The 16706-nt window shown below is 39.7% G+C and overlaps 1 protein-coding gene across 1 annotated transcript; it reads left to right on the top strand.

Annotated features, from left to right (window-relative positions):
- The first annotated feature begins 5240 nt into the window (after positions 1–5240).
- On the top strand, positions 5241–10769 carry LOC148812561 (uncharacterized). The gene is made up of 2 exons (XM_088908569.1): positions 5241–5849; positions 8702–10769. Exons 1-2 carry the CDS (start codon positions 5477–5479, stop codon positions 10195–10197), a joined length of 1869 nt encoding a protein of 622 aa, XP_088764695.1. The 5' UTR covers positions 5241–5476; the 3' UTR covers positions 10198–10769.
- Positions 10770–16706: the final 5937 nt, after the last annotated feature.

Raw genomic sequence — 16706 nt, 5'->3', positions numbered from 1 at the left:
TGCAATAAACTTTTTAAACCCATTTTTATCTGCGTGTTATTTCTAATGTATGATATTAAAAGTATCAATAAAAAATTAAGGAGCCCTTGGCCACTCACAATGATAATATCCACCTCACAGGAAGAGGAAATGTAAATGTTTATCAACTTTGTCATATAAATTGATCTACACAAAGGACACTGTAGACAAAACCAGACACAACATGAGACAACCTGGTATTAAAATTTCCCTACAAGAAGGCACAGAATCCCAAAATCTAAAACTTCAGAAATGTTATAACTACAGACATCTACTAAAGCATCTGGATTTAAATGACAGGAACACAGGAGACTTAAAAGTTTGCTCAAACAATACACACTTTGATAGGTGTGACAAACTGACATTACAAAACTCATGATCATGAAAAAACGAGCCTTTTAAGCTCACTTCCTAAAATAATATCAGAATGTTTTAGGAGTTTAGGAGGAAACTGGAGCACCTGGAGGAAACTTATGCAAACATGGGGGACAACTTACAAACTCCACACAGATAGCGCACAGGGCAGGAATGAAACACAAAGCTCCAGCACTGCATGGTAGCAATGTTAACCATGGTGCCACCTGTAAAATAAATATAATTTGTGAAACACTAAGAGATTGTGTAAAACAATATTCTATATACTTTCACTCTGGATCTTTAACAATGTATTAAACCTTTTATGTTAGGTTGCCTGGTTTTGGGGAATTTTCCAAATTAAATGAAATTAGCAATTATTAACAGAATGTATTTCTACATATCAACACTATAATAAAATATGCAAAATATTATTGAATGATTTGAGTTCTATAATACTGATACAGTAATTGTGTTTGAAATGGTGTTTTCAGTCCTGTTACTGTTATTTACAGATGTTTTTAGCACCAAAACCAGACAATAACAGTTCAGTCTTTCCCACTTCAATCTGCATCTCTCCACTATATTCTCACCAGTGAGGAAGTTAAAGACTGGCTTCATACAAGTCACCCCACTGACCTGACATCTCCAGTTTTGTGTCCATTTCTTCTTTTATTGTTCCAGTCACTTCACAATAAAGCAACTCAGACCACTTGTATCCGCTTCCAGGAAGTAAGGACACGTATTTGCAAGAGTTTCAATTCTTAGTAAAAGCTCTAAAACACCTTCTATGCCGCACAGTGAGCAATCATGCCCTCTTCCTAGGAGGATAGAAAAATAGATAGAAAATCAATTACTAAAACCATTTTGTCCACTTCCAGAGAGCCCACACACTTAATTGGGAGGGTTTCAATTCAGAGTAGGAAAAAAAAATCTCTAAATTAAATTTTTATGCTGCACAGAGAGCACTTTCTTCTGTATGGCCAGTTAGCTCAGTTGGTTAGAGTGTGGTGCTAATAACACCAAGATTGCTTGTTCCTATACGGGCGAGGAGAGCTCCTTCTCTTCTGCCAAAACCCTTTGATCTTTCTTTCCATGGTGAAATATGATGCAAAGATACCACTTACTATAGATAGATGAGTGTGTTGCAGGTGAAGAGGAAAGTGCTAAAATATTTAAAATCTCATATGTGAAGAAAAGATAGAGTGTCACTATTTGCATAAGTGAGGCTTTTAAATAATCTTTTGGAAAGACACTCAAATCCAGCCTATTAAGTCTCAGGACCAGATGATTGGCTCAATACCCAGGTGAAGATAGTCAATCAGAGAACTTAGATATAAAAAGTGTGTCTGAGTGGAAGTTTATTAGTCTTTTAAGACAGGAATTTGGGTCTCAAGTCCTTTATGGGGTGGGGTGTGTCTCACTTCTGTGCTCAAATCCCAAGATTACACTCAAAGTGAGGATGAAGTGTGTTGCGGCAAATGTGATGTCAGATCAACTGCTTTTCCAGAAGCCAATGTGATATAAATTAAAGTTTTCATTTGACCGAGGATCATCGTGTGCTGAAATTGGTCCTGGAGAAGTGCATACTGTATGGCAGAAGGTTTGTACTGTTTATAATAATAATAATAATAATAATTGCTTACACTTATATAGCGCTTTTTCTGGACACTCCACTCAAAGCGCTTTACAAGTAATGGGGATCCCCTCCACCACCACCAATGTGCAGCATCCACCTGGATACACTGTGTCAGAGTGGCCAATAGCTCCCTGTTGTTATTACAATATTTTAGATAACTAAATATTTCTTGTGCATCACTGTTCTTATAGTAGTAAAAAGTAGACATTTTGCTATGAGAAGCTGGAATGGGTTCATGGAATGACAGTGTGACAAGCCTTGGAAAAAGTTGTGTGCCCATCTTCAAGCAATCAAATCCTATGATTAAATGATGTTCCAGCAAAAGTGCTCTGTTTTACTAAGTCATTATTTCTATGTCTTGTAGAGAAATAGGTGTTTCTATCGGTTCAGGTATAGAACACAAACACCCATTGTAAGCAATTGAGCATTCATAATCCTGAATTTTAAACCCACGGAATATTTATACTTTGTATTAGTATTTGTGAATATTAGAGCTTTTAAAAAAATGTTTTAACAAATTGTGTGAGCATTTTCTGTTACATCACTTTATTGTTTTGTGCATTCTGCTGACTTTTGAAAATATATATTTTTATAAAAATATTGTTGTCTTTTGAATGTATTTCTAAATGATTGTTTTTAATATAAATTGCATAAAACACAAACAACACCCATGATAAGAATTTAATAATTGATCATTCATTTTAAACTTTTTTACCGTATTAAATTATGCTAAGATTTTTTAACATACTGTTAGTATATCACTTTTTATCAAGTGTGCTTTAAATCTTTCGCTACACCATTGATATTCAGTTACACCTATTTAAAGGTATGTTGTACAAAAATATTAACCGTTTTATTATTTTTGCACGTTACTAAGATTTCCAACATACTGTACACATGCTGTCTCATTCCTGCGTAGAAACGGCTGTGATCTCAGAAAACCGGAAAATCCTGACATTGTACTTCAACTGACTCTCAGTAAGCGCTCCGGGTGCCACCTAGCTCTCTAACAAGCGTGCTGTAGCGACAGAAATTACACTTTGCCTGCGTTATGCACGAAATGACGAGGCTGCATGCTCCCGTATGGTCTAGCGGTTAGTGTTCTTCAATTTCAGCAGGGTGACCCGGGTAATACTTTATTATTATTTGAAATTTATTTTTTGTATTAGCCTGCTGCCTCTTGGTATTTTGCCAGTATCGGACACAGAAAACACAATGAGGACCTTCCCACGTTATATGCGTATCTGTTACTGTGTGAAAGAATTAAGCACTTTTGATAACAACCATTAATTTCAATGACTACTGACATTTGCTCTGTTTTGAATAGTCAACATACCACACCGTGAAAGACACTAGAATCCTGATCACCACATAATTATAAGACAGCTACCTCTTCAAAGTGACGACAGCAGAACCAATCAGGCGTCGGCGTCTGACTAACTCAATCGGTAGAGCCTGAGACTCTTAATCCCAGCGGTGTGGTTTCCAGCCCCTGTTGGACACAGTGTATGTCATTTTCTTACACAAGGTTCCGCTCATCTTTAATCACCTTAAGTTACCTAGCACTAAATAGCAATGCATGTATTTGATCCAGCTAAAGATTATCAAGAAGCAAATCTCTTTCCTTGCTTTAGTAGATGAATCAAGGACTCTGCTCTCAATGTATTTTCACCAGACACTAGGGCAGATAAACGCAGTTAATACATGCCACATTATAGTATGAAATTGCTTGAGCAAAACATTGTTCATTATCACAACCATTATTGGTAGCTTAGTTCCTCTTTATTTTTTATACAGTAGTTTCTTTAAAAAAACATGCCTGTCAGAAGGCCAAAGAAACAAGGTGAACGTGATAACCACCGCGCTACGGAAACGACAGTACATCCTACTCCCAGAGCAGGATTGGAGACTCCACATTCTACAGCTCTCTAGCAATAGAGGAGTTCCGACTAGAGAAATGGGGATAACCTCCTCTTCAGGATGTGGAAATATATTTACCGAGACGAGTCCTTTTTTTGAAGGTCAGCACTCTCTGCCAGTCACTCCTCCCCTCCTCCCGCAATGTATCTCTCTTAACACACCAAAGCGATGACTATTATTACACGTTTTTGCACTCCGCATGCTGTTTTACAGGGCTCTCTTCTGCGCTGAGCTGCTCCTTTGAAATCCAAAAGGCAACAGACGCGCTCCTATACCCGAAGTCGAACCCAGTTCGCCTGGGTGACGGCGGTTTAGAGATTACAAATAATTTAAAAATACATTAAAATGCTAATAATATGTAACAAAATGTTTAAAAAAACACGTTAACAAGACTGCAGACAGTTTTTGAAAAGGAGCTCTGTAAAATTCACAAATACTAAGACAAGGTATGAATACTCCATGGGTTTAAAATTCAGGAATATGAATAATTTCAAATTTGTAATTTGTTTACAATTGGAATTTTTATGGTTCGTATGATTTAGCGACTTTTTTACAATATGTAAAATAAAACAGTACAGCTAAATAAGAAAGCCTTAGAGCCACAGAGGAAAAAAAAAACTGCGTTTAAAGTTATTTTAAAGACGAGATAATATTGCACCATAAACTCAAATGTTTGTCCTCTTTGTGGCGCTTGCTTTTTGTTGCTTTAGCTAATTTCATGCAGTTTATTTCCGACCCATGACGTAAAGAGCTTGTGTATTTACGACAAAAAGCAGGGCAACAATTTTCATCGGTCTTATTGAAACTGTTAAAAAGTAAATGAGATCCTGTGTCAAAAATCCTGAGGTGACTTTCTTCCTGTCTTGTCATACAGAATGTATCATTAAGGACAATCACATAGGGCTTGATTTTGTTAAATGCAAGTACAGTATTTATTTCCTATCTTGGAACCACTTGTTTTTCAAGAAATTCAAACAATTTGTGAAATATGAAATAGAAATCTTGCTTATCGGTGCAGGAGAAATACTGCCAGTTGGCAAGAAAACGACAGCATTTTTTTTCTTTAACCAAAAACCTGCATAGGGAGATGTAGAACAAAAATCCGATTGAGACGTTTTCATTGGGGAGGAGGGTTGTGAAAGGGCAAAAAAATGTATCTGTTCCGTTACGAACGGCGAAGGTCGCAGGTGATTCACTCCTCTTGACTAGGTGGCGCTAGGAGGTGCAGTGAAGTTTATATCCGGCTGCAGAAACTCCTCTTTCTCAGCTCCGCTTCTCGGTTGTCTTGAAGCCGCATCCGCGCTAAAGAATGACGTCATCATACTGCGCGACACTGCGTGTATTTCACACACGTGTGGGTGACTGAATCTTTTTCTTATCATTATTCATTATTATTTTTTAAAGACTTCAGGTTCTGAATATGTAACGTCTCGTCGGCTGAGTTTATGCTTGAACAGAACAGGATCTGTGAAGAATAAAAATAAAGAAGCTATTCTGTTTAAACTTCGGAAGTGAGCCTTTGTTTCTGACCTACTCTGAAGAAGGATGGCGGAGTGCTTGTTAAATCTGCAAATCCAGCTTGACTCTTTCATGCAGGTTTTGCTCAAATCGATCGTGTATGAAGTTTCAGAAGTTTTCCGAAACAGGATTTCGGACTCTGAGGACGAGTTTCAAGACAAACTCCGCAGCGTCTCCCAGATTCTGGTGAGACGGGCCGTATTTAAAATCACACAGTGTGTGGAGGACAGTGTCGGGAGTGAAATGGCGCAGCTGAAGAAGGAAAACGAGAGCCTGAAGTGGAGATTTCAGCTGTGGGAGAAGGATTCGGGAGCAAGAGGAGATCAGGGACAGACAGATCGTGTTGGACACACGCTTCTCTGTGAAGTCACTGCAGAAATAAAAGAAGAAATGTTGTCAGGTCAGTGTGGTGAACTTGTATGTGTTAAAAACCAGTGTATATAACTGACTCACTGGTGAGATTTTTTAAATAACAAACTTTATTTTAAAGAAAACATCTCACAATAGTGAACATTCTCATTCTCATTATCAGTACGCATTCTAACAAAGTAACAAAGTATCAAACTGTCATCAAATAAACTTTCCGAAAGAGGTGAGAGTATAGTGGAGAGATGCAGAGTGACGTGGGAAAGACTTGTGTGATGTAGCAACGGGATTCTTTATTTGAAACTGAACTGTTTTGTCCGGTTACGATGCTGAAAACACCTCGTTCACATTCAACAATTGTTCCACTGAATCAATTTGTAATCCAACGTCATTAGGAAACACCATTTATAAATATTGTATTCACGTTGTATCGGACTAGATTGTTTTTATTTAAACAAATGATTTTGTAAATAAACATTATTTTGATTGGTTTAGATATTACCGTCCTCCAGGGTCTGTGTCTGTATTAACTCCTCTGGAATATTAATCCGGTGTGTCTGTATTAGCCTCTCTCTCTCTCTAAGTGCATTGTTTATGTACTGTGCAGTAAGTGTGTGTGAATCAACCCCTCTATCTCTCAGTGCAGTTAATTTACTGGAGTGTCCAGTCAGTGTCAGTATTAACCCCTCTCTCTCAGTGAAGTGTTAATGTACTGGAGTGTCCAGTCAGTGTGTCTGTATGAACCCCTCTCTCTCTCAGTGCAGTGTTCATGTACTGGAGTGTCCAGTCAGTGTGTCTGTATGAACCCCTCTCTCTCTCAGTGCAGTGTTCATGTCCTGGAGTGTCCAGTCAGTATGAACCCCTCTCTCTCTCACCGGTGGCCTCTCTCTGCCTCAGAAAGTGTCCGTATTAACCTCTCACTTAGTGCAGTGTTTATGTGCTGTAGTTTCCAGTCAGTGTGTCTGTATTCACCCCTCTCTCTCATTGCAGTGTTTATATGCTGTCGTGTCCAGTCAATGTGTCTGTGTTCACCCCTCTCTCAGTGCAGTGTTAATGCATTGTAGTGTTAAGTCTGTATGTATGTATTAACCTGCCTCTCTCTGTGCAGTTTTAAACTACTGTAATGTGTGGTCAGTGTGTCTGTATTAATTCCTCTCTTTCTCAATGCAGTGTTAATGTACTGTAGTGTCCAGTCAGTGTGTTTGTATTTATCCCTCTATCTCTCTCAGTACAATGTTAATGTACTGTAGTGTCCAGTCAGTCTGTCTGCATTTACCCCCCTCTCTCTGAGCACTGTTAATGTACGGTCTGTATAAATGCCTCTGTCTCAGTGTAGTGTTAATGTACTGTAGTGTCCAGTCAGCATGTCTGTATAAACCCCTTTCAGTGCAGTGCAGTGCTAATATGCTGCAGTGTCCAGTCAGTATGTATCTATTAACACCTCTCTGTCAGTGCAGTGTTAATGTACTGTTATGTCCAATCATTGTCTGTATTTACCTCTCTCTCTCAGTGCATTGTTAATGTGCTGTAGTGTCCAGTCAGTGTCTGTATTAACCCCTCTCTCTCAGTATAATGTTAATGCACTGTAGTGTCCAGTTATTCAGTGTGTCTGTATTAACCCCTTTCTCTCTCAGTGCAGTGTTAATGTACTGTAGTGTCCAGTCAATGTGTCTGTATTAACCCCTCTCTCTCTCAGTGCACTGTTAAAGTAAATGTAACGTGATTGTGATATTATTACAGTAGACTTACTTTTTACATGGTAGTTAGGGTTTTGACAAAGCTAAATCAGAACACCCCCTTATTCCGCTATGTTTAAACAACCCAAATTGATTGTCAGTGTACTAGTACGCATGTGTGTAGTTTAAAGCTTTTTAGATCACATGGCCTCAGCTATCACTACTTTGCTGATGATACTCAAATATACATCCATACCAAACCTGACACTGATGTGTCTGTCTCTATTCTATTTAGTTGCATCTCCCATATAAAATCTTGGATGACTCAAAATGTCCTTCATCTTAACTGTGACAAGACTGAAGTCATGCTTATTGGCACCACCCATCAACTTTGTAAAACCAATGCTGTAACTCTATCTGTAGATAATCTTATACTTGAGCTTCAGTCTATATTGAAAAACTTAGGGATGCTATTTGACGTTTGACCCATATGTGCAGCAAAAATATTGCTCCACTACGTCCTATGTTATCACTAACTGTGGCTGAAAAGTGTTGTCTAATCTTGAATTGACTACTGTAATGCTGTACTCTCTGGGGATTCTAAATCCACATTGAAAAAACTCCAGTATGTCCATAATTCGGCAGCCAGAATCCTGACCAGGTCTAGAAGAAGTGTTCACATTATTCCTATCCTGGAGTCCTTGCACTGGCTTCCTGTCAAGTTGCATGTCGACTTAACAATCCTCCTGCTCACCTATAAGGCTCTCCATGGCTTGGCACCTCAGTACCTGTCTGGTTTATCACCCTACTCCCCACGTCACAACCTTCACTCTTCTAATTGTGTTCTCCTATCTGTCCCCCAGTCCGTCTATAATCAATGGGTGACATGGCCTTCTCCTGTTAGCTCTGGAACTCTCTCCCCAAGGATATCAGAGAGTCACCTTCTCTAAACTCCTTCAAATCCAGATTCAAAACCTTCTTCTTTAGAAGACCCTTCATTGAACTGTTCTTTACCCCTCTGCTCCTACTGTATTTAGTACCACCATCTACTGTCTCCTCTAACTGTGTGTTCTCATCGTGCTTATTTTGTGTATTTTTTGTTGTTGGCATTCTGTAAAATGCTTTGAGAAGCCACCTTTAAAGGTGCTATATAAAATAACGTTTTTTATTATTATTATTATAAAGATTTTATCTTGTTCTGTGTTTACAGGCTCAGAGGCCAGTGCTCTCTCTGAGGCTGGGGAAAGGGCTCCTCTTGAACAGAAGCATAGTGCGGAGGAGTGGGGCTCCAGTCTGATGCAGGAGACAGAGCTCGTTGCTCCAGAAGGGAAAAAGACTCTCAGTGAGCAGCACACAGAGAGCAGACAGATTGTTGAGGTTCTGGACTCTGTGCCCATGATGAAGATGGAGTCTGAGAGTGGGACACCTGGACTCTTAGTATGTGATGAGTTTACAGAGAAGATGAATAATCTGTACTCAAACAATATTACGCAAGTTTGTAATGAACTAGGCTGTTTCTCTGTACAAGAGCACAAAGAAGAACTGGGTGAGTTTAATCTTACAGAGCAGGACATGGATCCCCAGTTGATTGACCCTGCAGAGCAGCAGACTGATGTACCTGGTGAAGAGAACAATACTGAGTCACAGCACACTGAGAAGAGTCAGTACAGGGAGGAGCAACAGCAGCTCCTACAGGGCTTGATAATAATTAGGCCTTGTTCTGTTCAAGTGGAGAGACTGTCATTGCAGAGTCTCAAACAACCATATGATCCCTTAGTATCTGATGACTTTACACACAGGTTTAATGATCTGGTTACTGAGAAAATTGTTGAAAGTTTTAATGAACTGGAGAGTATGTCTGTTCTTCGGCAAAGAGAGGAACAACTGAATGAACTGGATGGTTTTAGTCTCAGAGAGCTGGAGAAGGAGCCCCAGATGATTCACACTGCTGAGCAGCACACTGAGGGACAAGGTGGAGAAAACAAATCTCAGTTTCAGCACACAGAGCAAGATCATTCCATGGAGCATTTTCAGAATAAGAGACCACAGCACGATCAAAGGATGAGGAAGAATCACTCAAGGCCTTGCTCAGATGGAGTGGACAAACTGCCATTATGGCACAGGGAGGAGCAGCGTTTCTGTCAGTCTAGCATTTCAAAACCCTACCAGCACCTTCACACAGGAGAGAGACCTTTCAGCTGCAGTCAGTGTGGGAAGAGTTTTAGTCGGTCACGTAACTTAATAAACCACCAGCGCATTCACACGGGAGAGAGACCGTTCAGCTGCAGTCAGTGTGTGAAGAGTTTTAGTCACTTGCACAACTTAAAACGACATCAGCGCATTCACACAGGAGAGAGACCTTTCAGCTGCAGTCAGTGTGGGAAGAGTTTTAGTCGGTCAAGTAGCTTAATAGCCCACCAGCGCATTCACACAGGAGAGAGACCATTCAGCTGCAGTCAGTGTGGGAAGAGTTTTATTCGGTCAGGTGACTTAAAAACCCACCAGCGCATTCACACAGGAGAGAGACCATTCAGCTGCAGTCAGTGTGGGAAGAGTTTTAGTCGGTCAAGTAGCTTAATAGCCCACCAGCGCATTCACACAGGAGAGAGACCATTCAGCTGCAGTCAGTGTGGGAAGAGTTTTATTCGGTCAGGTCAGTTAAAAACCCACCAGCGCATTCACACAGGAGAGAGACCATTCAGCTGAAGTCAGCGAGGGAAGAGTTTTAGTCAGATAAGCCACTTGCAATCTCACCAGCACATTCACATAGGAGAGTAACCATTCAGGTGCAGTCAGTGTGGGAAGAGTTTTATTCAATCACATGACTTAAAATGCACCAGCGCATTCACACAGGAGAGAGACCATTCCGCTGCAGTTAAGAGTGGGTTTTTTTTCCCAGTCGGGTGACTTAAAAACACCAATCTAGTCACCAGGTCAGTTATCAGCCAAGTAAACTAAAATGTCTTTCAGTGCAAGTAGGCATGTGACATCCGAAGAAGGCTCCACAGCCGAAACATGTATTTTCTTCTCTTTTCAGCATGGAACAAACCTTTACTTTACTAAAATATCTATTAGTCACAGTCACTTTGTACTCACCCACTTTTGAGTTCATCTGGTCAATTAAATTATGACTATACTCTTATTTACGATTGACTAAAATAGAAATAGCTCTTGTCACAGAGTTTAATTTATGTGTATAATAAAATGTTTTTAGTGTTATTCAATTTTAAAATGAATGAGGTCTAAATTGAATAAATTTCATTGTCAATTGAATTGAATTCCTTATAGTCTTGGAATGTTAATTTTAGTCCTGTTTAATTTTCCAATTAAGACTGTTCTCATTGGATAAGCTTGTAATTGTGTTACAGCTTTTAATTTACCATGTTATACACAGAATGTGTATAAAACAGATTAAGATCCTTAACTGTCACTCTTAAGGAAAAAAAGTCACATCTGATTAAATTCTACAAACAAAAGCTCAAAGTCTTTGTTGCACAATCTAAAGTGTATTTTCCCCAGAGAGGATATATATCAAATACAAGAAATATTTATACAATAAAGGGTAAATAATAAAGAACAAGATATCGTATGAATTAGCAATAATTCTATAATAGTCATTTTTTTCAATGCAACTATTGTTTTAACAGGACAAGCAATATATACAGTGCCTTCAGAAAGTATTCATGCCCCATTGTTTATAATGTTAAAATGAAATTAAATATTTATAGTTCTGAAGTCATCTTTTAAATAAAAATGGAAAATTACTTAATTGATAAGTATTCATTCCCTTTGTTTTAACAACCTAATTTGCGTCAATTATCTTGAGAGGTCACACTAAATTATGTTAACAAGGTACACCTGTGTTCCTTTCAAGTTCACCGGTGTTCACTTGCTCGATAAATTAATAAATATCACTGACTGAGGTCTCACAACTAAAACAGCAGATCAGATCAGTCCTGCTGTCATGAGGACCAAGGAGCTGCCTGTGGAGCTTTGAGATAAAGTTGTTAAGAGGAGAAAAGCTGGAGAAGGTTATAAAAAGATTGGCAAAGCTTTGAATCTTCCTAGGAGCCCCGTGAAGTCCATTGTAACTGAAGTGGGACGTGTATATATCTCACTTATCCAGCATCACAGTATCACCACTTAAGCACACTGTGAGAGGTGTTGATGGGGTCTGTTAATCTAGCCTCAAACAAAAGTTAAACTAAGATGCCATAAAGCTGACCTGCTTTAGAAGCCCCAGTGGCTTAATGCTACATAATAAAAGAAGGAACAACACCCACAAACAGGATAAACCAGACCAGTGTCTGCTGCATATCAAAGGACAGAACCTAAAGCAAGACAGAGTAGGACAGAGTAGTACAAGAAGTAATTACATATCAAATAACAGGACAAGCACTCAGATTGTGAAACAAACTTTCTTCTGACTGTATATAAGAACTGGGAAACCCTTGCGGTTTGTCTGTTCTGTGGGGCAGACCCAGCACGCATTGTCAGACTTATTGAGCTCAATAAAACTGAATCTGCACAAGACCGTGTCCTGCTCCTCTGATGAAGAATTTCCCACAACAGTTGGCATAGCTGACAGGATTCTCCAAGTCTTCGGTAATTCCCAGACAGCACACAGGGTGAGTATATTTATGTTACCACACAATTAGGTTACCGAAAAGGAAGGGCCGGAAACATACAGAGAATATAAAGAATCATTAATAGGGAAAAGAGTAAGGACACGCCTCTGAGATTCAGGGTAAAAATCCCTTAACCGAGACAAGACACAATTCCTCTGAGCTTGGTTTTGAAACCAAGACAAGACGTGGTTCCTCTGAGCGGGTCTCTAAACCAGGGAGCTTTCCCCCTGGGGTGAAGCAAAGTCCCTAAACGGAACAAGGTGAGCTAAGCGACGATATTGTGCCAGCAAGATTCCCTCTGAGTTCAGACAGGCACCCCTAAGGAAGCTAAGGTTAATAATATTATTAAGATTATATTATTAACAATATAAGTATAGACCAGTTGTGCTAGCAGGTTAATCACCAGTGACTGCTGAACTGAGTGTTAAGTGAGGAGTTGGCCCTGTACGCTAACACCAGACTCATATTCACTGACTGCTTCACAAGGGTACTTGTAAGTGTGCTGGCAGCTCCGCTGGCAGCACTGATAAATCTGGAGATGGTATCTAGTCCAGATAAAAAATCTCAGGGTCGTGGGTTGGAGCTTGACCTTGGGCAAGGTGTATTTTCTGAGTGAAAGAAAGCTCCCCTTCATCCTTGACCAATTTACATTTTATTGGTACCTACCACAAATCGATAATCAAGGTCCATCTGAACATTACCTAAAAGCAAATGTCTTTCCGTGTTTGAGTATCTAAATTACGGAAGCCAATGCTGCCATCAATGAAAAAAATCCTGAGTTATGTAGTTTTGAGACTCTAAATATCGGACATTCAGTTTGAAGTGGTACAATGGATTCCAGGGCACATTAGTTCTTTATTCAGGATATATATGAGTGTGCTAATGGTTAAAACTGTGTTTACATGAGGTACAAACGGTAACCTTTTCATTCCGAGAAGAAAGTCAGTCTGTGTGTATTTCTCAGCATGCGCAGTGTCAGGAACACTAAACCCACAGTGACAGCAAACCTATCGATAGCCTGCAGGTACTGCCATTGCAAATGTAACAGGTTGTTCATACACACATATGATATCATTTCTATCTCGTAATTAGGAGATAATTTGGTATTTCTTGATTAAGAGAACTCTTAATTAGAAACTCCTTGGTGGCAACAATACGCTTCCACAATAAATCATAGACTCTTCTTTCAAAATAGCTGCACCAGGCACTTGGACACAGATAAACACAGGGATTTAAAATTCAGGAATATGAATGGTCAATTGCTTACAGTTGGGTTTTTTATGTTTCGTATTTAGCGATTTGTGTATCAATCTTTTAACAATTCATTAAAATGCTAACAATATGTAAAATAAAAACAACAGCACCGATAAATGCTGGGGAGACGGGTAGTTTTTTGTTTTTTTTTACAATCAGATTCCAATCTCTAATGCTGTGTGTGAGAGCTTGTAATGTAACTTTCCTTTTCTCACATTTTCTGACAACTATTCCAAAGGGGCACCCTGTCAACTCCTAATACTTTTTAAAAAGTCTGCCTGCATGTTTGATTTTGTCGTTTTATTTAGAAAAAGTTCAATATTGATCATAACTAAAGAAAATTAGGATCAGGAATAAAAAAAGGGGCTAAAGATATGAGTCGCTCTTGAATCAGAGCTGGGTGACACGGGCTTCTGTTCTGATATAGTTGTACGAGAAGCAGGAGGAATCACTTCTCTCCTATGGAGCATGAGCTGAATCAGGAGGGAGACATTTCCTATACTCGTGCATATGTCAACGTTTGACCTACATCGTAAAACTAAAACTAAATTAAAAACTAACATTAAGTTGTCAGAGACATTCATTTATATACGAACAAGAGACAAAGTAATAATTCTACATTAACTTGTCCTACACTGATCAGACTAATTGAAATGTATGGATGCCCGTTTCCGCCAGGGAGTAAAAAAAAACGCGCTATGGTATCTCAGGATTCCGACTTAGTAACTCAGAATTCCAACTTTATATCTCAGAATTGCAAATTAAAAACTCAGAATTGCGACTTTATATCTCGTAATTTTGACTTTATATCTCACATTCGCGATTTCGAAATAGCCCATATTTCATTGTCTGTCCTTTCGTTATTGTAACGGATTCGGGTTCTAAGGGCTTGTGCCCTCACCACTCCCACCCTCGTTCGTGCCTCACTGCATTGCCTCGAACCCAGGTCTTGCCAGCTGAGCTTAAGAACACTTTCTTTAGCCCCGGCGGCCAGCATCCCTGTTATGCGCAGGGGAGGGCGGTGCCATCACCACACTGCAACCAGATCGTACAAATTGTATGTTGCAAAGGAACAAGTAATAGGTTTATTCAATGCTGAAAAAAAAGAAAGAAAACACAACGATCATAGGATCTATAGGCCTGAAGACTTGATAAAAATCAAATTAATTACACTAATTGTTATGGAATCCCATTTCTGCCGTGAGGCTTCCATAGTACCCGGATGGAATAGCGGCTTTTAAAAAAAATATTTAAACACCAAAAATACAAAAACGGACACAGAATATGAAATAAGATACAGAAGCGGCGAGGGCACAAGCCCTAGAACCTGAATTCATTACAATAACAAAAGAACAGACAATGAAATATGGGCTATTTCGAAGTCGCAAATGTGAGATATAAAGTCAGAATTCTGAGTGTTTAAGTCGCAATTACGAGATATAAATTCGGAATTCTAAGTTTCTAAGTTGCAATTCTGAGATACCATAGTTTTTTTTTTTACTCCCTGGTGGAAACGGGCTTCCATAGGTTCTCAGTGCTGCGAAGCAAAAGCAATCTGAAAAATCAGACAAATTATTATCAGATCATGTCAAAAGCTGATCAGTATTTCTTTACTGGGAAGCAAAGAAATGCTTGTATTACACATTTTAATATGACATGCAAAAATGAAAAATAGTAAAATTATTTTAATTGCGTTACATGTTGATAGAACAGCCCCCTCGATAAAGGAAAGTGTGGACGGATGTGTCACATTTTCCGTACTCTATCTGACAGCGAGTTTAACACACTGTCCTCGGAAATTAGAAACGAACAATAAATTAATCTGAGCCAAATCTACTTGTGTGGGTGATTTTATTCTGTCTAAATTGCGTGGAACTCCTCCACTGAGGTCAGATACACACGGTGTTCAGGCGGCTTCACGGAGACCTGCCTCATACTGGAAGCAGGTTCTAATTAGATGTTGAGAACAATCCGGGTCTCTGTGTGTAATTAATTGTGTTGATTGAGCGGTAGTGTGACCAGGTTTATGGTAGCAGGTCCTGCCAGTGTAAAAACCTAGTCACCGCTTTCATACTTTATGCTCTCTTGCTTCAACACAGTTTGGTGGTTTACTTGTCTTACTCCTGTAGCAGTTTGCCGGGATGTCAATTTGGCGATGCGCTCATTTTCTTTGTGCTGTGCCCGCACTGATCTCTGCCGGGCCGGCTGGCTGGGACTCTCGGGAATTAGCGCTCCAGGCCAACTTCCCGGCTCTCGAAGACGCAGCCCAGTCGGAGGACTTGAGCCTGGCAGATGCGCCCTCCGAAGACCTGTCTGCAAGCGAGAACAACTCGCAGTCCTCGGCTCCCGACCACCGCTGCCTTCCCGTGTCCAGAGACGCGCACTCGCCTTCTTCAACAAGGAGAAGATGAACCCCGAAGCCGGCAGCCGGCCCTTACCCGCCTACGTCAAGAGCGTCCTGTTCCCTCCCCAGCGAGGGCGGCAGCGGCTCACCAGGCCATCGGGGGCACCCGAGGAGTGGCTGTGTGGTGCGACTCCAGCAGGATGTACGTGAGGGTCAGTGGGAGTGATAATGAGCTCAATCCAGCTCCCAACAGAATCCATTCTGGTTTGTTTACTGTCAGACTATGCGTCTAAGGCTCTTTGGATTCCAACGTGAACAAAAGAACAAAAACAACTGCTCACATCGTGTGATTTCTACTAGAGGAAGGGAAGATATCACCTTAGAAAAAATCAGAACTTAATATTTGGATCTGGAGCCCCAAACTTATCAAATTATTAAAATATCAGATTGTGTTTCTGTAACATTTCGTGCACAATACGCCATATTTAACAAGAAAACAACAGTCACAACGAGGCCTTTACACGCAGCCTGGGGTATTTTCCCAAAATTGAACAGTAGCTTGTACTTAAAAAAATGTACAATTCACCGCTGCTATAAACAGATGTGTGCCTTGTTTGCCTTTGTAAGCATTTGTTTATAAAATAAGTTCACAATACGTTAAAAACACAAAAAGCACAAACTTAATAATACAACGATACAAAATCAAAACTAAATCATAAAGCCAATTAAGTACCTATCCTTTGAAAACAGAGAACACCTTTATATACAATAAAAATGTGACATTTGTATCTACTTTTGAATTACTATACAAAGTAGACAGAATAGTCCCTGAATTCAAAGATCAGATCATGGCCAAAACAAGACAATCAGACATGAGCTGAATTCGGACCAAGAGCCTCTGCTTCGTTGTTTATTGAGCTTTTGATCAAAGTCTGTGTGAAAAAGATTGGCTATTTTAACTCTTTGATTGAAGTACACAAAAAGCACCT

This window comes from Atractosteus spatula (genome assembly GCF_055471065.1).
Source record: "Atractosteus spatula isolate fAtrSpa1 chromosome 10 unlocalized genomic scaffold, fAtrSpa1.hap1 SUPER_10_unloc_2, whole genome shotgun sequence".
NCBI classification, from domain to species: Eukaryota; Metazoa; Chordata; class Actinopteri; order Semionotiformes; family Lepisosteidae; genus Atractosteus; species Atractosteus spatula.
Note: the sequence above shows the minus strand (reverse complement) of the source record. Positions and strands in the feature narration are given on the sequence as shown.